This window comes from Lotus japonicus, chromosome 1, assembly GCF_012489685.1.
Source record: "Lotus japonicus ecotype B-129 chromosome 1, LjGifu_v1.2".
Classification (NCBI taxonomy): domain Eukaryota; kingdom Viridiplantae; phylum Streptophyta; class Magnoliopsida; order Fabales; family Fabaceae; genus Lotus; species Lotus japonicus.
The window spans coordinates 121,561,488-121,582,764 of record NC_080041.1 but is presented as its reverse complement, the minus strand read 5'-3'; the positions used below and the strand labels follow the sequence as shown (position 1 = coordinate 121,582,764).

Here is a 21,277-nt window from a genome sequence, read left to right as displayed (position 1 = left end):
GGGACTAGGGTAGGGAAGGGAGGGAAGGGATTAGGGGAGGGTAGAGGTAGATGGTGTAGGGACGGGGTAGGGCGAGAGGGTGTAGGGTGTAGGGACGGGGTAGGGCGAGAGGTTTGTGGGGCGGGAGTAGAGGGATAGGGTAGGATGGGTAGGATTAGGGGGTAAGAGGGGAGGGGTAAAGTAGAGGTAGGATGATTAGGGGGAGGGGGTGGCGGGGCGAGGGTAGAGGGACCACTCCTACCCTCCTACGCGCTCCTCTACACCTACCCCTGTCCCCGTCCCGCCACCCTCTACCCTCCCTATAATCCCTACCCTCGTCCCTATCCCTAACGACGTCCCTCTACCCTCCCATTATCCTTAATCCCTACCCATCCTACGCCCACCCCACTAACCTCTCCCCCCTAACTCGTCCCTACACCCTCTCCTCTACCCTACCCCCGTTCCCTCACCCTCTACCCCCTAATCCCTTCCCTACCCTCCTCTCCTACCCCCTAATCCCTTCCCTAATCCGCACCCCCTCCTACTACCCTACCCATCCCCTCCTACCCCCTCCTACCCACTAATCCCTACCGTCGTCCCTCTACCCTCCCTCTATCCTTAATCCTAATCCCTACCCACCCTACCCCGTCCCGCCACCCTCTACCTCTACCTTCTCTACCCTCGTCCCTCCTACCCTCTTCTCCTTACCCTATCCTCTACCCCACGTCCCGCCATTCCTACCTCTACCTTAATCCCTACCCTACCCTACTGTACCCCTTCCTTTCTTACTCTCTAATCGCTCACCCTCCCCTATTCCCTAATCCCTGCCCCTCCTACCCCGCCCTTCCTACCCCATCTTATTTCTTATCTCTCTTTCATTACTCGCTAAGAATTGTGAACAAAAACATTTTTTTAAACATTTATTTGATTATAAAACAATGTATTAAAAGGTAAGTGTTAAGTTAATTTAAGTTTCAAAAAATGTAACAAATTTTCCCACTAGTAGGCTACTTAGTAATATGACAAAGTAGTGCCACCTCTACTGAATTTAACACCGTTGAATTTACATTAGCAACTTCTCTATTGCCGTTTGAAATTAAAGGCAACTCATACAAATTCTACCCCCTTAAACCTCCTCATTCAAATTCTTCCAGAAAAAAGAAAAAAGAAAATACAAGAAACATCATATCACATCACACAAGCAGCATAAGCGTGCTAGCTCCTCTTGGAATCCTGTAATCTGCTCCCCTAAAAAATTATGAGGCTTTACATGTACATGATCGAGAAAACAGAGAAGATTTATACTTGAACAATAGCAGCAAGAGTTTATTAGGCATAATTATTTTTATGCTTGTACAACAGTAACAAACAAGACTTTGGTTGGTTGACATCTTGATTAGTCACAAAAAAGAGTGATTGAATCATACATTACACAGAGTAACAAAATGATCTGAAAGTAGAAATTACAAAATCAAGAATCGTATCACACAAGTACATGCAATCCACCCGCAGTAACACAGATACAGTTCTTACCTCAAGAACCTTACCTTTTCACCGTGTCAAAATCGCAATTCGTGTTTCTTCGTCCCTCAAGAATCAAAGAATCAGACCCACCCGCGACGGAGAACCACCAGTAAGCCATCGTTTCTGCCGTTGCACCGCCGCCAACAAACTCTCTCTCTCTCTTTCGTCAAGTCCTCTTCCTTCCATTTCTCACTCGCTATCACACACCCTCTCCCTCTCTGTTTTCGAATAATAGAATGAAAAAAAATAAAAGGGAAGGATATCTATTTATGACCATTTTTCTTACCGTTAAACCCACCTGGCAACTTTCTAATTTGTATTTTTCCAAGGGTTAACTTCTAACCCACGTCATTTACTTTTACAATTTAATTTACTTCCCACATCAATTCTAATCTCTCAACTCTATAAAATCACCCAATTACATACTATGTATTCACAAATATGTTTAATTACACTTACATTCTATACTATGTATTGTCTTTGCATATGGCTTGCATCAATGTGAAAATGCAACTAGTGGAAACGCATGACAATGCATCCCAACTTAAAGAGCAATGAGGCAGATTTCTATTAATTTTATTCACAACCAAATGGTTAAGTATGCTATGACGTCTATATAGTCTTAAATTTATTTATGGGTGGAAATGGGGAAACACTCAACAAATTATAAAATAAAATAAAAACATTGCTATACAGAAAATTTGTTTATATAATGCCTCATAAGTACAAATTATGGGGGGTGGGACCCTCTTCATGGGCCCTCAATATATACACATACCCCATCATAAGCTTAAGAACATTCAAAAGATGAAAGACCACTATGGAAACAACCTAAAACTAGAACCCACTAAAAGATGAAGGGGTTGAGCATTTCCTTTTCTACTACTTACTACTTACTTAACAACACTAGTCAGCAGATTAGCAAATGTATTGGTTTACTAGTGTCATGTTCCTCTCAATTGACACTGTAACTCACTGTCTTCCAATCTTTATATCTATGAAGGGTCAAACCAATGTATCAGCTCTAAGGAGATTAAATTTGCAGAGGGGGCAGGTTGCTTTCGTCCGAAGCCATCGGCTAATGCATCCACTATGAAAATGGTGGGTACAGGGAAGGCGATAGAGTTCTACTCCATCAACATATGTACACAGGCAGATACAGCATTCCTACAACATAAATCACAAGCAGTTTAATTCTCTTTCAGTGGTTTCATATTTATTTCAACTTTATGACAAAAAGCAATCAATCACGGTGAGTAATTTTCAGCAAGTAATACGGAGATATGAGGAGACACAGTCAGTACTCACCGAATCATCTGGATCTAGAAAAATTTCACTTGTATGGCTTTCGTTGCATGAATCATTTCTTGCATTAATAAGCTGCTTCTTGTTGTCATGGACCATCAGCAGTGAATTTGACTGACTAAACCTATACTTAGGAAGTGACTTGATATCTTCTTCAGATGCACCTTCTCTGATTCTTATAGCATAAGCTAATGCTATTATTGGGAGGATGCAGAAGAGAGCAAAGAAAACTACACACGCCATCCCAATGCAAAAGATAATAAAAAATACATCGAATGCTAGAAAGACCACCGTTAACCTGCACAAATGTGATAAAAATGTCATTGAGCGTATAAATAATGTTAGAAAACTTATCAGTGAATAATTATGTTAGATAAGATCTTTTTATGCCAGAAGATGAAATAAACAAGTATTGCATTGTAAAATTACTAAAAAAGTATACTCTCTATCCCTCTAGTCCTAATTATAAGACACTTTAGAGACATACTTGGTATCCCATTATATTAGACCCCCTACTAAATTTCAGGAATTTCTATTATCTTTTTCCATATATGCCCCTAGTATTCTTTACTTTTCAATTCCCAAATATTGATTACCACCCACTATTAATTCTCTTCCATGCTACCCATTAAAGAGATAGTGGGATCATACAAGTAATACAATCACTAAAGAATTTTGTTTTAAATAAGGATAAATGTGGAAGATTGTATATATTTTTTTTGAAACCAATACAGTAACTAACCTTATTAAATGTTTTCTTAATAAGCGTAATTGTCTGGAGAGGACTTTATCATTGGGACCGAAGGGAGTGATATTATTTATTCTCGCTTGAGCTGAGTATCTTGACAAAGCCTCAGTTTGAATCAACAGGCTCAACAAGAGGCCCTATTCCAATAAAATAAGTCAAACTTAACTGGTAGGGTAGGTCTAGTTTGAAATCGTCAAAGTAACCACAACCTCACAAGAGACTACTCTTTGATCCAACTTTATATCAGACAAGAAATAGGAGCCTATTCCAACAAGACTTCTGTGTGCACCATGCCATGGAAAAGGTAACCCCAAATTTCCAGTTTAAGAATTAGATAATATGATTTCAGCATAATGAAAGCTTGTTAGTCCTAAATATGGGTCAAAGTCAGACTATTCAACAGAGTTCTTTAGTTAAACCAGTAAGGATTTTGCATTTCATCAACTAGTTTAAAGGTTTGAAAACTATAAAAGCAAGACAAATGTAAAGAATTGAGAAATGAGAATGATTTCCTAAAAGGAAAAAAAGAAGAAGGATCTTCCATGGTTTCACCATCTAATGGAAAAAGGTTTGGTGGTGGAGGCGGTTGTTGTTTCAACCTTAAGCAGTTGGATACACTTGACTACTTCCTAGGTATTGAAGTCAAAGAGGTTTCTCCTAGCTCTCTTCTCCTCCCTCAGCAGGAAATATATTCAGGACCTATTGGTTAAGGCCAATATGACTGACTGCTGTCCCATTTCATCACCTATGATAGTGGTTACAGACTTGCAAAAACTAGTGGCTCTCCCTTCTTGGATCAATTACTCTATCTGTTGGTTGTGGGGCCCCTTCAGTACATAACCACTACAAGGCACGAACTAAGCTACGCATAGAATAAGGTCTTCCAGATTAGGTTCAATACTTTTGGACTCTCGTTGGACTACATTCAAGCATATTGTGCATTATCTCAAAGGCACTATGCGGCCTGCAACCTCATCCTCTCTTCACATTCAGGGCTTCTCTGATACGGACTAGGCCATGACCCAGATGACTGCCCTCGTTGGACTACATTCAAGCATATTGTGCATTATCTCAAAGGCACTATGCCCTATGGCCCTCTTTTGCGGCCTGCAACCTCATCCTTGCTTCACATTCAGGGCTTCTCTGATACGGACTAGCCCGTGACCTAGATGACTGCAAATCTATCTGTGGTGCCTGCACATTTTGAGGCTCCATTCTTATCTCTTGGTGGTCTCGGAAGCAAGCGATTGCTGGGCACTGTATGCACATTTTTAGGCTCCATTCTTTCAGATTCTCCTTCAGGAGCTTAAGGTTGTTCCAGTTGTTCCTTCATTTTTCTGTGACAACCTCAGCAGGGTTTCCTTGTCACACAACTCGGTCCTACTCCTACAAGCACGGACCAAGCATATGCAATTGAACATTTCTTTTGACAGAAGGTCATTAACAAGGAACTTGTAGCTCGGCATCTGCCAGCAGACTCCAGGTGGCTGATGCTCTTACCAAGCCCTCGCCATCCAGTAGGTTTCTCCAAGCTCACTGTGAGTGATCCTCTCACACCCTAGTTGAGTTTGAGGGAGGAGTACTGGAGTATATATCTTAAGCTATACTAAGAGTGCACCTTATTGTATCCCTGTGTCTGTTAGTTAGTAAACAACAGCTGTAAATTAGTTAGTTTTAAATTTTGACAGTAGCTCAACAGAACATTGAGACTCCATATATACCTGTATCTGCAATACTAAATAATCAGTGAATTCATTCTTCAGTTATCTCCAATTCTCAGAACCTCTAAACTTCATTAAATAACGCATCAACAAAAATTAATTATTGGTGGTTGTGGATATAGTTTCACCTCACTTTCATTCCCCTTATTTATATGACATCCAAGCCAAACAGAGGCACAACATTCCACGATAATCTATTTCATACTTCTTAAGTACAATCTACTCTCTACTTATTCTGCTCAAGACTCAGGAGGAACTTTCAAGTAGTCAAAACTATTTTTTTAACTGCTATATTATTTTTGAAGGTTATCTCGTTATTCATCACATTTTCTTGCCATAAAAAGAAAGAAAACATTGAAATTAAGGTTCTTACCAGTAGAGACGTGGAGAATCCTCCACAAGTGCTTGGCCGCCCACAACAATCCAGTAAAATCCAAACACCCACCAAACGGACGATGTCAAAGTGTTCATAGGTTCCAACTTCTTCAAAATACTGAAAGCATTGAAGAATAAAGTAAAATTAAAGTTCAATCACATCATTCACATGCCACTGCAAAGGAACGGGAACAAAAGCACACATAGACAACAGAATATCATCACTCTCATATAACAACACCATGAACATCAATCATCCAGTCCCCAACAAGAACAGAAACCAAGTCTCTTACCACTAGATGAAGATGAGGTTCGCTACATGGATCACACAATGCCATACTAAAAATTCAACAGCAAAACAAACACACAAAATTTCCTAGATAATCATCAAATCAATTGCAAGCACAAAATAAACATGCAACTTCAAAATTTCTCTAATCAATTGCTTCAGTTAGTTGAGAGAGGAATTGGAGAAAGGAATCAGAGTGAAAGTTCCGGTTACCTGTAGGGAGTGCGGGAGAAGGAATCAAGAGCCGTGGAGGAGCGATACTCAGAGTAGACGAAAGCCATGTGGAGAAGACACTCGAAGGCGTAGCCACAGAGCCACAGCCTCAAGGGAGTAGAAGGCCGCTCGTGGAGCGTGAAGAGGAGCACGCCGGCGGCGGCCACCACGAACGCCAGGTTCCACACCATGTCCACCACCAGTACCGCCCTTGAATACGCGCAGCCCTCACCGCCGGCGAAGGGGAAAGTGAAGGTGGTGGGGCCGCAGAGCGCCGGAGAATCGCCTCCGCCGGTGAGGAGGTGGCGCTGCTCTGGTTGCTGCTGCTGTGGTTCCATGCTAGAGAGAGAAATTCTCTAGAGAGAGAAAGTAGAGAGAGGGTTTGAATAGAAAATGAGAGGAAATTGGGTGGTGAAATGAGATTTCTGGAGGGGAGTGAAACGACGTCGCATCGAGAGTGCGAAGGATTAATTGAAGCGTGGTGACACTAGAGGGCGATAATGCGGCGGCAGCAACTAGATACTCTTGTTGACTTTGGAACATCATGAATCATTTTTTATCAAATCTTTTCTCAACTACTTTCATTTATAATTTAGGGAAAATTATACTTGTTCAGGAGTTTAATATGTTGTCATAATTGAGTATGTTGGTTACCTAAAATATGTGTTGTTAGTTTTTTAAGAAAAAAATAGATTGTTACATTTAATATTAAGTAGGTCAGTGTTGTGGTTCAACATTTCGTTTTTAAGCAAATAGAAGTGGTTCTATTAATGACTTTTGTGAATAAAAAAAACTCGTCAATTTTCTCTTTTTGTTTCGATTACAGGCAGACTAATAGAGTTGCCCATGCTTTGGCAGCTGAGAGTCATTTGTACAAAGACTGCGAATGGTGGGGTGATCCCCCTGTGGGTATCCTATTACACTTGGCAGCAGATTTTCCTAATTGAATGAAGTTATGTTGTTATCAAAAAGTTTCACGGCTATCTATTCGAGATACCATTACCTTAGTTAGTTGAAAAAAAAACACCAGCACAATTAGCAAGTAGTAGTTGGGTATGATGATAAGGGTTCTATAACTGGCACAACTTGAAATGGATTAATGTTTTGACTATCCTTTAAATCACTTGATGATTATTCGGAATAAGAAGATACGATAAGTTATTATATTATATTTTAAATAAATGGATAAAATAATATTATTTATATCCTTGTAAATTTTATCTTGAAAATTAAGATAAAATAGAAGTATTTTGCACTTTTTCTTCTCACATACACCTTCAATCCGTTTGCGAGAGGGAAGATAAAAAAAAATGTCTACTTTTAAAAGCAAACATCACCTTTTCTTAATATATTAGACTAGTTTTTTAAGTGTATTATTAGTAAGTAAAATATTTTATGGGGTTTAAGTTAAGGCCTCCCTCAGTCCCTTGTGCTAAGTCAATATCAAAAGAACCATAAGCTTTACTTTATCATTTAAATATGATGTTTAGGTAACATCATTTAGACCAACCAAACGAGTGACAATTGTAATGATAAAAAATGATTGTTTGAACCTTTAGATTGAGAATTCGATTCCTACGAGCCGCACTCTTGAAGAGACATTTGACCTTCACCACATCCAATTAAAAATACGAGAGCAATTCAACACACAAAAGAAATCATCTTGCCCCAATTCTTTAAATATTTTAAAGAAAATTTGTAAGATTTTATAGAAGTGTAATTTATTTTTAAATATTTTTGTCAGAAGAAAAAGTTATTTTTCATTTGCATACAATTACAAACACTTTTTATTTTAAACGTAATTACAATTAGAGACTTTTCAAAACCCGGTCAAAACAAAATTTTGTTATCATCAGAAGTATGACTCATATTTTAAAATTTGATTTTTGCAAAAAAAATTAAATCATCTAACAAATTTAAAGTACTTTTTTACTTCTTCGGAAATCAAAGTACTTTTTTTTTAAATTAAACAAAATACAGTCTTAATTATTTAATTGAAAAAATTCACTTATTGTTTACAAGTTTCGAAATAATAAAAGTATTTATTTTATTTTTTAACTATTATTTTTAAGAAAAATTACTCTTTTATTTATATATTATTAAAAGTCTAAAATAATATAAATTATTATTGAATCGACTGTGCTTCATTTTTCTGAAATTAATAATTTTGATATAAATAAAGACATGAATTATATTAATTGATTAAAACATTTATTGGAAGATGAAAAATAAACTAAGAAATCAAATATTCAAAATTAAGAATTAGATCCATTGTATCTTATATTCAATGAACATATAAATATTAAACATCAACATGTATGTTTCAAATTGCCTTCTTCTTGCACCACTGATTTCTTTCTTAAGTCATGCAAATGGATGAATTTTTTATCTATATATCGATTACTTCGAATTGTTTGCTATAAAGACTAAATCTGAAGGTGGAAAATAGAGAATTAGATTCCGCCATTATCATTTTTTTTTTTTGTCTTGAATGTAGTCTCCATTTAAAACATTCCAATAGATCACACTCAGTTTAGTTCACAACATGCCCCACTCCAGAATCTACTTTATCTGATAATCTAAATACAGAACAATTGAACCCTTTTGTAAATAATTTTCAGGTAAGTTCATTAACAACAGAAGGTGGGAATTCAGCTCTAAATTAAACAGAAAACAAAGTGATTTGAAGTGGTTGACCGATGAATTTAATCCATCCTTCCCTTCAATATCCTTTCCTTTACTTCTGTTGGTGTGCTGCACAAACAAATTAAAAGACCAACAAAGCCATCACAATAATATACTATGAATAGGCATCAAATCAAACTTGAATTAAGCTCAAACGTCAAAGAAGGAAAGTTGTAATTGACTTCAAGAACAAATAGATTATCAATGGCAGATTTTCTTTGAAAGTGGTTGGTACAGTAATCAGAAGCAGCCTAAAGATTGACAACAAATATTAAAACACTAAAGACCAAATTACTAAGAGAAGCAAAGAATTTATAAACTTACACGACGTAGACATGACCTCCCCAGCCACTTAAACAGTCGCGATCTACGGATGATAGCAGTGCTTGGGAGATGGTCTCAAACAACTCCTCAGGTTCCTGTGTTCCAATAAGAAATCAAACAGAAAAAATTAAGATGCCTTCCTTTGATGAGCATGGAGAAACTATGTTAAAAAGATCAATCAACCTAAACCACAAGTATGATAATGTGAAAAACTTTGACGCTGATAAAACAAACTGCAACATTGAGGCATTACTAAGGCCTTTTCTATTTGAATCCCAGATTCCAACATAGCACAAAACATCTTATTTCCAGCAGACAATTATGTCCCCAGCGTTAGAAACATAATTATTGTCACACTTCTGTAACTAGATAACTACTCGAACTAATAAACTACCCTCCCTTACATTCTCTGTCCTTATTTACAAATAAACTTTTTTAACAGATTTCCTAACAACGCCAAACTAACAGGGGCTGGTCCACTTGATTCCTTGCCCCATTTGATGTAAGCTTTTACTAAATGAGGCCTGTTCCTTACTCCTCCCCGTAAAGATTCACCTTGGCTTCAGGGCGAAAGGTTAGGTAAATGCTTAGGAACTGCTGATTTCCAAGAATCCCATCTGGATCCTGTTGTGGGGAGCATAAAGACAAAACCATGCTAAGTGCTGGGTTAGTCCCCTGAACTACTGAAACAACTTCCCCCAGGGTACAACTGCAAGTAGAGTAAATATAATTTGCCAACAAGCCGAAATCTTTTTTGCTTTATGCTGTTGAACAGCCCTTTGACCCCCAATCTTGCTACGGAACTCACTTATGGCTCTGTCTTAAACTGCTTGAGTAAAACAAGTCAGAACTCAGCATCTACAAATGCAGGTCCATAACCAAATGCCCTTCGCTGGGCAATTCTTATTAACCCCCTCCATCCTTGTAGGGTCCACTTCCCACTTCTTACTTACAGGTACACAATCCCTAATTTTTTGAAAATCACCTCATGAAGAAGGCTTGGTGCCTTCCCTAACAGAAGATGAGTGTATATAAGAACAGGTCCTCATTTGCACTTGAGAGGTGTTAGAATCAGATCTAACGAATACCTATGGTGCAATGGAGACTTTCTGTCAATAGACGCTGTTTTCTTGTCTATATTCTGACCCAATTCATTTTAGTCTACAATACATGGATGATGTTCTCGATCTGATGTAGGAAACTATCCATTTTAAGGTATGGTAGTTAGTGGCCATGTTCATCTAGAGATGGTTTTTTGTTAGTAGAACTCTTCCAACACAAGCAAAAAATGGACGAGACAACTCGATTTTGCAAAATCATATAAAGGGATAGTGTAAAAGACAACAACACAAGTTAAAATCAGAGACAAACCATGTCAGGCTTAAACATCGCCTCACAAGCACCATACAAAGACTCAGATGCACTGCCAGCAACAACAAAATCTTTCGCAAGCTCCCTGCATACAAGCAAATCGAAATATGCTGGTATCATTTAAATACAGCTCATATGGAATTCTATACAATTCAGAGTATACTAATAAATGAAGAGAAGAATAAACTTGCCTAAAAGGCACTTTCCAAACAACATACAGGTTCAATTATATCCAGATTAGAGGATTATACAAGACAAAATATGCACGATAGAGCGGGAATTTCAAATATTAAATTTATTTCCTGCATGGCCGTCAAATGAACTGAACAATGATGCATAAAGCTTAATGTAGACCACTTTAGCAACCTCTCGCAGGACATCATTATAAATCTCAAAACACCAATTATGCACATAATGTACTCCAAATCAAGTAGTAGTTTGAAAAAATAATAAATGTTTTAAAAGAACAAGCATTTAGCAGTAGAAAGTAGAAACCAACATCTCTGCATGACAGTCATATCATAGAACCGGTTCAGAATTCACAAGAAAACACTGGGTTTCATTGGAAAAACAACAAGAACTCTGCTTGATACAAACCATTCAAGAGGTCTTGGACTCTCCTAAGCCTTTTCCTAACTGAAACTTAAAAAAATTCCCTCTCCCACTCATCCTCTTCTATCCATAAGCAAATGCCAAATGCCTAATAACCCATTAACTAGTACTCTGTTAGCTAAATAATTCTATTAACAATCATTACTCCCCCCCCCCCAAAAAAAACATTCATGTTGCAGTCAAGGTAAACAATGATAGCTGAAAAGGAAATTTGAGTATTCCGCCAGGGCCGCACTGTAGCTGGAATAGTAGCATGCCAGTAGCTTCAGGTGTTAGGCTCTTTGGACTAATATACCGCAACCCATCCTAATATTCACCGCCAACAGTCCGAAATTGGAGAAACAATTTATGGGCAGCAATTTGGAAACATGAAATTCCCCCAACCTTTACCCCTTCGCTCGCTCCATCCAGACTGGCATTCAAGGCGATGTCGTGGAACTTCACCTGCATTCCATATTTCTCTGCCATCACAGCAGAGCATGGACCATTGTACCAGCACCACGGTTTGGCATTTCTGGTGTAGGTCACTAATGCTTGATGTTGCCCAAAGAGCTTGGAGTTGTTGGAACTTGGACAACATCTCTATTGGTCCTCGTCTCCGTTGTTGAAGTCGCACCAGCCACTTGACGAGCTTCAATGTCTGACAGTCCACGGTAGTCACTTGGAGTTCCCCTTCTTTCTTTATTAGACTCGTTCCGCTCTACCTCATGAATGATCATCAACCCTGCTAAACTTGCCTTGGATGGACAAAAAACACTACCCAATGGAGGAAACTTAGCTAAGATGGTCGAGTGCTCATACTCCTTCAAAATTGACAATCATCATGAGTTTAGCTGGTTTGAAACAGAACTGCAGCTTGAGTAGCGACACTCCTTGGTCAAAACCATATCTTCTTGAACCGCTTCAAACTTGTAAACCTCAAGTGCCCCAATCAAGCTCTGATACCAGTTGAGAAAACCGGTTGTCCGAATCAGAATTCACAAGAAATATTGTCTTTTACTGAAAGAACTGAAGGTACTCTGCTTGAAACATGATATACCAGAACATTCTAGAGGTCCTAGACTCTCCTTAGCCTTTCCCTAACTGAAACGTATCAAAAGACCCTTCCCCGCTCATCCTATCTCCTCTTTTTAGGCAAATGCCCTATTAGCCCACTAACTAACTATTATTCGGTTAACTAACCAGTTCGCTAACTAATTCTATTAATTGATTCTAACCTATCAGTAACAAATCATCCTAAGCAAAAGAACAGCAAAGATAACAACCACGAAAATACACAATATCAATGGAGCAAGGAAGCCCAATCCCCTATCATATCTGTTACTGAACTAAAATCTAATTAAGGCAATGTTCTATAGACCAAATAGAAGTCAAATGCATTATCTTATCCCAAATCATGTGTTGAGTGGTTATGCCAAAGGAACCTAAAAAATACCAGAATTTCTGCTGCAGCCAAATGCACTAACATATAACAAACGAGTATATGAAAGTTTAGCTTCTAGTTTCACAAACTTTGTCCATCACTTATTAAAAACAACTTGCTTTCATTTTTTTAAACTTCTATTTATTAATCATTTGATTCTTTCACTTGCTTTCTATCACAAAATAACGAAACATTTATAAAACTTCCACATGTTTAATTTCTAAGTAGCTGGAAAAGTCAGAACTAATAAAGTTCAGCAAAATTGTTCAGACATAAAGACTATGCTTGTCCCAGACCACCAGCCAAATGCATGCCATGATATAAAATAAGGCCCAGAAGAAATGTATAAGGCACATGCATATCTTTGAAATAAAATTAATAAACAATGCAAACATTTACAAAATTTTAGCACAAATGGGCTATAGAATACTTTACTTACTTTGCACCAATACAATCCATTGTGCAAATGAATGGCTTGTCTTCATCCCCTAATCCAGCAATTACAGGCTGGCAAAAGTATGGACCGAACCTGAAAAGAAAAAGATCGCATACTTTGTTTTTAAAGTTCTCGTATATTTAATTTGTAAACAGGACAATTTTTTATACCCTTACAGCTTATTGTGACCAGATATGCAAAGCAACCAGAATGGAGAGAAAGAAATAGACACAGCATTAAACATGGTTCAACCTACAAAAAGCTATCGGTCTACGTCCATCAGCACGACAGGGAGAAAATTGACTATGACCAATGAAGATTACAAGCATATCCCACAATTGAACCTCCCACAATCAATTTTCCCCTCCACAAAAGTTACTCCTATAGCATGTTTGCAATGGCAGTAAGCATACAATCCAGAAGCTACACTATTTGACTTCTTCATGAATGTGACTATGAAGCTCCCAACTGCAGAACCAAACGGCTTATCCCAGAATCACTTCTCCCCCTAACATGAAAATCTACTGGGTTTCCAAACATATACTAGAAGGAGTAGCTGCTCAATGCTCAAACCCCAATCCCAATACAATTCTTACCATTGCAGAGATTCAGTACACTCTGACCTAACTAATGTGCATAAAAAAAATTCTACCTAACTAAATATACAGCCCCTTTTAACAATTGAGAATTGCCATAATCAGAAATTTTGAGTAAAACCCAGTTCATATAAAATATTGATAATCATCAGCAAATTGAAAAAAAAATGGGATCTGAATTGTGAATCACATTACCGTTTCTCGTAGAGAATCGAAGAGACCAAGCTGGCAAAGGTCTCGGGCTTCATATCCCTCTCTTCACGAAGCTGATACAGTTTGTGGCGAAAAACGAGACGCTGATACCTAGATGAAGCACAGAATAGAGAAGAAAACATCAACAATCAGAAAATATCTACAAAATAGAGAGAAAGAGAGTGTTTGTGAGAGAAAAGGGTACAGTGTCTGAGCATCGGTGGCGAGACCAGAGAGACCGATGAAGAGTTTGTCGTGAATCTTGGAAATCCTCTGAAAATCGGTGGCTATGGTCTGGAGCTGCACACCGAGCCTTCGATCGCTGGCAATGGCGAAGCAGTTCTTGCCCACCATAGCCACTAGGGCACTTCCGTTGTACTCGAAGATCGACATCGTTTGATTTGATTTGATTTGATTTGATTGCAACAACAACACGATGATAACCAGTTCTTCCCCTTTTGATGCAAATTCAAAACCCTAATTAGTGTAGAAGTAGTATTGTATTTTATTTGAGACAAGTACTTTTCTTTGGGCTCACGACACTCAAAATATAAGAGAGTGGTTTGAGAAAATATTTATTTATTTATTTTTATTTTTTGAAATTAGTTTTTATTTTTAAATTCTTCAAATTTAGAAAACATGATTGTCATTGTCATAGTTGTTGTCGCCACCACTATCATCACCGTTATCGACATCGCCCTATTCCCAACACTTACTGTTGCCACCGTCGCCGCTATTACCATTGCCACGGTCATTGAACCTAGCACCACCTTCACCGCCACCACTACCACTACCACATTAGCTGCCACCTTCATCGTCGCCGCTAACGACAATATTGTCACTACTATCATTGTCGTCACCACTACCGTTTGAACCTCCACCATCACTGCTTTTCATTTCACTGGTTAGTCCAGGTGGCGGTGATTGAGGCGGTTGCGGAGGTGATAGCATGGTGGTGACAACGACGACAGTCGTAGCGGCGGTGCTAACAGCGACAACGGTGGTGGTGGTGACCAAGAGGTGGCGGGCAGTGGCAGCGATTGTAGTGGTGACAATGACAGCGGTGAAAAGGGTATGAAAACGCAATTTCAGGCCCAAGGGATATGACGATCGCGATTACCGAGGATGTGTGTGGTGAAGAGAAGAATCTCATCATTACTGGGAAGTGAACAATTTATTAGACGTCAAATCATCAATGAGCATTTAATGCTGGTAATCATGGCCCGAAATTAAGGGTTAGTGGAGGATAAGTGAAAGGTCGGGGATTCGATTAGGTTGAGGCGGCAAAAGAAGCGGGGGAATGAAAATTTTAACATTTGAAATTGCTCATGTATTTTTTAAGTAAAATATTAAGAATTTTCTAGTCATTTAAATGCAGGGGCGCTTCGGATGCTGCTCATTGTAACGATCTTGGAATATCAAGAAAAAAAAAACAGTCGATGAATTGGAGGTGGCTCAAAAGACATTCTTAGTCTTCATACTTCACATACGGTGTGTTGGAAACTTGTGGACTGAACGCAGGATCAGAGGCTGACATGGCGCGCCAACAAGGCACTCGAGGGACCTGCAAATATCACAATTTTTTTTTACTGCAGTAACCGTAACATGAACACCTAAACAATATCCATATTAAATCATAATTGGGTCGTGCTTAACCCGCAAAATACACTATTGGATCTCTTATTTTTGTTTATGGAGAATTGAAATTTTGTAGTATGATGTGCGCAAATAAATTCCGACTAGAATCCATCGATTGATTTTTCGAAATCATTGATCAAAGAGAGAGGAAAAATAGATCGAGAAATTAGGGTTCTATCAAACCCAAAACGCAAAACATCAAATTGTCACAAAACATTCAACGAAATCAGACCAAATTTTCAGTATGTTAGTTGTATGGCATAGTGGATCAAAGCTCAATCAATTTCTAAAAACCTCATCCACCCACCATGGCACAACACCTTGCTGAGTTGCCGAGGAGAGCCATCGCAAAGACATCGTTGCTCCTCTCTCCCTCCACCGATCTCGTCTCTCCACTCTCTCCTTGACGGCGACACTTCTTCACCGGCACTGGGTTCGAATATGGGTTGTGGTGGAAAAGAGGTTGGGTCCTTGAGGTGGGGGTTACAGTGAGTGAGGGTCTGAGGGAGGAGGAAGATTTGATGAAATGATGATTTTCTGGGTAATCTTTTTTGTGGGTAATTTGGTTGTTTGTTGAGTTCTTTTGATTTTTTTTTTCTATTATTGAATTCTTTCATTAAATGAGATTGTTTGTCTAATTTCCTGAGATTGTTCATAATGACGAGGTGAAGAATATAAAGATGAATGAAGGAAGGGTGATTTAGTAAAGTAATATATACTTAATAAATATATTTATTTAATGTTAATTAATCTGAACCGTTAATATTAAAAAGTTTGTATCAAACGGTGAAAAATAAATTGGCCCACGACGGTCCAGTTTCAAAATTGTCCCACCATAGGCGAAACTAGAGGTGTAATCGGCCCGGATTGGTTCGGATTTAGGGTGATAAAATGTCTGAACCAATCAAACATGTTCGGTTTGTGTTGGTTTGAATTTCATGATTTTTACTTCTAAATCCGAACCAAACCAACCCGATCTCAATGAGGTTCGGATGGTCGGATTTGAAATAAAAAAATATTATTTTAAAATATGCATAATTTTTTTTCTAAGAACATGACAAATTATAAATAATATAGAAAAATGTAACATTTTTAAAGAACAGACCATTCGATAATGACATAATCCGTATAATCTAAATAAAACTAACATTTCTAATACAAATATAACTATGTAATGTAATGAGCTGAAATTGTTGGAGCTTAATGTAAAAAAAAAAAATCAATTCATTGTGTTGGTTCGAATTGATCGGTTTTTCAATCCTTAAATTCGATACTCGAACCGATGGTGTTCGGATTCAGTAAGAAAATTCGAACTGAATTAATAATCCAATCCAACCCACCATAATGTATTCGGTTAGGATTGGTTTAATTGGATTTACGGATCGGACCATACCCAATTACACCGCTAAGCGAAACCGTCAACTGAACTAGAGCTGAATTGAACTAGAACTGGATTGAAAAGCAGAACGTAAAGCAATCTTCGAATCAGATAGGTTGGGACTTTGAAAACTATATTAGCATATATAAGGCTAAACTACAATATAATAATACTTTTGCATCCTCTCTGAGAACCCACCGCCCACAGTCAAATCAGAGGCAAATGACTAAAACCAATTGTCTAGTCTTATCAAGGAACTATGCTCAAAGCAATCTTTTATCAGTGTACTAGCTAGACTAAAATATTTAGGACTGATTTCGGTAAAGCATAACTAAAATTTATGACCCTTCTTTAAGGCTAAAAGCATAACTAAAATTTATACATTGAATAGTATGAAATTCGAATCGGCCGGTTCGACCGGTTGAACCGTGAACTGAATCCCTGATCGGTTCGAGCCGAGCAACGGATCGGACATGCAATTGACTCGCCGTGAACCGGATTGAACCGATCGGGTCGGTAAAAAAACCGGTGACCCAGAGCTGCGGTTGGACCGTTTTTCTTAAACATTCAAGAAATCATACAGAAGTAGAATCAATGCCATGTTCCTATCAAATAATTAGATGAATACAAATGGAGGACAAGTAAAACAACTCGATCTGGACTTGAAGAGGAGTGGCGGCGGCGGCGGCGCGGTTCTAGGAGAGAGAGGAGAGACGACGACGGCGTTATGGCTTCAGATCGGTGGTGATGGTGCGATTTGGGGGAGAGAGAGGGAGGTGATGGCAGTTGGTTTAGGTTGGAGGCGTGTTTGGACAGAGAGAAGGTGGTGGTCGTGGTGTTTTGGACGAGTGGAACCTGTGATGGTGTGATTCAGAGGAAGGAAGGGTGTTTGGTGGTGGAAACAGCCATGAGAAAGGGAGAGGGCGACGGCTGAGTGTTTTGGAGGAGAGGTGTGTACTAGGGTTTTGGTGATGGAGGAGAGAGCTGCAGCAAAGGCCAAGTTGTAAATTCAATTTTTTTAATTCCCTAGACACAGCAAAGGTCGTTGCCTTTCAATTTTTAATTAAACATTGGGCATTATGCCTTCAATTTCCAATATGCGGTGTTTCTTTCATTGGGCCAGCCCACTACTTTTTGTCCATAAAATAGGATTTTTTTATTAAGTGCATGAAATGATAGGCTTAAAACTAGTTTTTAAATTTTATTGTGGTAAAACATGTCTTGTTGCTTTTGTGTGTATGGCATGTGTGACACTTTGTTATGATATTGTGAATTTTTGAATTATTTTTTATTGTCAACCGAGTTAAACGGTTCAACCAGTGACCCAGTGGTTGAACCATTGACTCATTGACCCAGTGCCTCGACCGAGTCGATCACCGGTTCAAGTCTGATAACACTGGTATGAATAAGTCAATCCAATTTTTCTTCAAAATCACCCTATATTTAATGAATTACGAAGGAAATTAAGGGTATGTTTGGACTGATGGAACATAATGGAGTGGAGCGGAATGAAATATAACAGAGCATAAGGGAATGAAACAAAAATTCCATTACGTTGTTTGGGTATTTTGTGACGGAGCGGAACAAAGTTACCACTCTATTGTTTGGATAGTAGACGGAGTGGAATTAGTTAAAACTTTTTAATTACTATTGTTAGAGTATCAGCGCAATGCGGAAGCACAAGATCGAGATAATAGAGAATTAAAGAGAAGTAAAAGTAAAGTGACAAGAAAAAACACACACAAGATTTACGTGAAAAAACTCTCCCAATGTAAGAGGTAAAAAACCACGGGGCGATCATGAGCAAAATTCCACTATGTAAAATGGAGAGTACAACAAATCCTCTCATAGAAAAGAGAACAAAGAACAATATTTGCACTAACTACTCTCTCAAATGGAACAAGAATTCTCACCAAAATGCATTCACTCACCAACTCTATATATTGGAATTTATATGTGTGTGTTGCTGGAATCCTCTCTCGTGTATATGCTCACTTTGTGTGATGCCAATGCTTCTGCCATTCACGTTTCAATTTATAGCCTTCATCCCAAAGCTTAACAGAATGTTTGGTTGGAGGAGAACGGAGGGGAGGGAAGGAATTTTTAAAATCTAATCTTGTTTGGTTCAAACTTTAGGAGGGAGGGGAGGGAAATGGAGGGGAGCAAAATCTCTCCAACCTCAATTTTTTGTTCCCCCCAAAAGTGGGGGAATTAGGAGGGGAAATAAATTTCAGACAGAAATAACCCTGCACAAATCTAAAAATTACAATTTTTTATCCGCCGCTGCCGCCCCTCTCCGGTCTCTCTCTGCCGCTGCCGCCGCCTCCTTCTCAGCGATGCTGGCCCCCTGCATCCGCAACACAGCCGCAACCCCTTCTTCATCACCAATTGAATCAATCAGACCCTTCTTCTAAACAATCTTTGCTTCATAGGATTGTCGAAAAGCACACGTAGCAATTTTCTTGTTGCGTCATGTTTAGAATTCCAGGCTTTGTTAAATCTGCAAAATGTTATAAACCAGGTCCCGGAGCTTGATTGGCGAATTGGTTAATAGCTTTAAACGAAAATTGAACTGGCTTGAGCATGCCTATCATGGCATCGCTGTTCGGCGAATTGGTTAATAGCTTCGGAAATAACGTTGTTGGCCCTTACGTTGTCAACCAAGTTTTACTTATCAATTTAATGAGCTTACCAGTGATACATGAACTTAGCTTTGTTTTATAGCACAGTCCTAATATCATCTATTATTGCAATTCAAAGTTATGTGTATGATGTATCTTTGGTTGTGTTGATGCAATAATGGCTTAAGCTGATTGCAGGTATGTAAATATATAAAAAGGTATAAAAGTAATTTTAATTATAAAATCATGATGAATCAAATAAAAAAAAGTTATTTTTCCTCCCCTCCCCTCCTATGAACCAAACGTAATAAGTATTAAAATCTCTCCTCTCCCTTCCCCTCCCTTCCCCTCCCCTCCATTAAAATCCCTCCCCTCCCCTCCCCTCCCCTCATTGGAACCAAACAGTATGTAAGTGTGAAGGAAAGTGGGCAGCAATTGCCACGTCCAAAAGCAGCGAAGGAGGAGGTGTAATATTAAGCTTGCTTTGTCATGCTTAACAAGTTGATGGTGAACCATGCAGCAAGGAGGAGCTGGAAGGCTATGAGTAAATCATGCTACATAGCATGAGGTGTAATTTGATAAACATGCAATTAAGTAGGAGGTGGAAAGCATGTTGGCCGTGTAATACTCAGAAGCATTTTGATATCTCTTGGTCAAAGTTTGTAGGCTTACAAACTTATCACATAAGCAATTAACATAGGCAAAGAGTTAATGCTTTATAGATGAAGCAAGAGAATGAGAGATATAAATTTAACAACTATATTACCCTTATTTTAAAACAAGAGATTATCATGATAGACTTGACATTTAAATGTAAAAAACAAGAAATGCTAACAAAGCAATTGAAAAATAAAAGAAAAAACAATTGAAAAAAAAAACAGTAGTTGTAAAAAAAGAAGAAAAGGACCAGTAGTAAAAAAAAATCTAGAGGAAGAACAGGTTATATTGAAAGGAATGGACTTATTTTTAAACATGGGATAGAGAGAACAGATATAATTTAATTCATTTGTTTTTCTTTGAAAGAATGAAAAAGTAGAGTGTGGAGCTGGGATGCCCAAGAAGGAGGAGACGAGGAGTGTCAAGTTTCATTGTGAGGAATTTGAAGCTTCCGTTTTATCTACTGCAAGGGCCCTTAATTGTAAAGTTATAATATTTTGAAAGAGTGTTTTGATTCCATCCCATACCCCAAAATTGGGAGGGAACTAAAATGAAGAGATTCAATGGAATTGGATGGTATCTATCCCACTCATTTCCATCCCATTCCATCCTTCATTAACTTACCTAAATAATGGAACATAAAAATATTTCACTACATCCTATCCCATCCCACCTCCTACCACCAATTCAATTAGGTTTGATAGTCAAAGTTGTTCAACAACTAATTTTTTAGCAATAGAGAAATTAAAAACACAAGATTTTTGGATGAGTAATCACCCGGAAGGAAGCAAAGAGGCAGCACAACAAGGATTCATGGAACAGCTCAAAAGCTGCATATAGATGCAGTCAATGAGGTTCTTCAATGTAGACTAGGATTAGGTTTGTAGACCAAATAATTTATTATCAAAGTGCTGCAAAAGTGAGTAATGACACAAAATTGTGTATGAGCATCAATTGATTAAATACCATTTTAATTACTAATTTAAAAAAAATTAAAAAAACGTGTGGGCAATTTAAAAAAAATAAAAAGGTAAAAAACGCCAACATAGTTGGCGATTGTCAGAAAAAAACAAAAATAAAAAATAAAAAATAATAAAATGCCAACATGGTTGGCGATTTATATAAAAAACGAAAAAAAAATGAAAACGCCAATGCTATTAGCGATTCTTTAAAAAAAATAAATAGAATCG

At 38.1% G+C, this 21,277-nt stretch overlaps 2 protein-coding genes across 2 annotated transcripts; both read right to left on the bottom strand.

The window, feature by feature from the left end:
- Positions 1–2,154: 2,154 nt before the first annotated feature.
- Positions 2,155–6,670, bottom strand: LOC130730013 (E3 ubiquitin-protein ligase At4g11680-like). The gene is made up of 4 exons (XM_057581882.1): positions 6,155–6,670; positions 5,651–5,770; positions 2,812–3,106; positions 2,155–2,670 (listed from the first exon to the last, which is right to left on the bottom strand). Exons 1-4 carry the CDS (start codon positions 6,490–6,492, stop codon positions 2,509–2,511), a joined length of 915 nt encoding a protein of 304 aa, XP_057437865.1. The 5' UTR covers positions 6,493–6,670; the 3' UTR covers positions 2,155–2,508.
- Positions 6,671–8,587: 1,917 nt separating this feature from the next.
- On the bottom strand, positions 8,588–14,312 carry LOC130730010 (proteasome subunit beta type-3-A). The gene is made up of 6 exons (XM_057581881.1): positions 13,999–14,312; positions 13,797–13,904; positions 13,009–13,098; positions 10,535–10,619; positions 9,164–9,258; positions 8,588–8,908 (listed from the first exon to the last, which is right to left on the bottom strand). Exons 1-6 carry the CDS (start codon positions 14,184–14,186, stop codon positions 8,860–8,862), a joined length of 615 nt encoding a protein of 204 aa, XP_057437864.1. The 5' UTR covers positions 14,187–14,312; the 3' UTR covers positions 8,588–8,859.
- Between the last annotated feature and the right edge of the window lie 6,965 nt (positions 14,313–21,277).

Coding starts and splice junctions, on each gene's coding strand:
- LOC130730013 (XM_057581882.1), bottom strand. CDS start 6,492: ATGGAACCACAGCAGCAGCAACCAGAGCAGCGCCACCTCCTCACCGGC. Junction 5,771..6,154: donor TTCTCCCGCACTCCCTACAG/GTAACCGGAACT, acceptor CAATGCTTTCAG/TATTTTGAAGAAGTTGGAAC. Junction 3,107..5,650: donor GATTCTCCACGTCTCTACTG/GTAAGAACCTTA, acceptor ACATTTGTGCAG/GTTAACGGTGGTCTTTCTAG.
- LOC130730010 (XM_057581881.1), bottom strand. CDS start 14,186: ATGTCGATCTTCGAGTACAACGGAAGTGCCCTAGTGGCTATGGTGGGC. Junction 13,099..13,796: donor TCGATTCTCTACGAGAAACG/GTAATGTGATTC, acceptor TTTTCTTTTCAG/GTTCGGTCCATACTTTTGCC. Junction 10,620..13,008: donor ATGGATTGTATTGGTGCAAA/GTAAGTAAAGTA, acceptor GCTTGTATGCAG/GGAGCTTGCGAAAGATTTTG.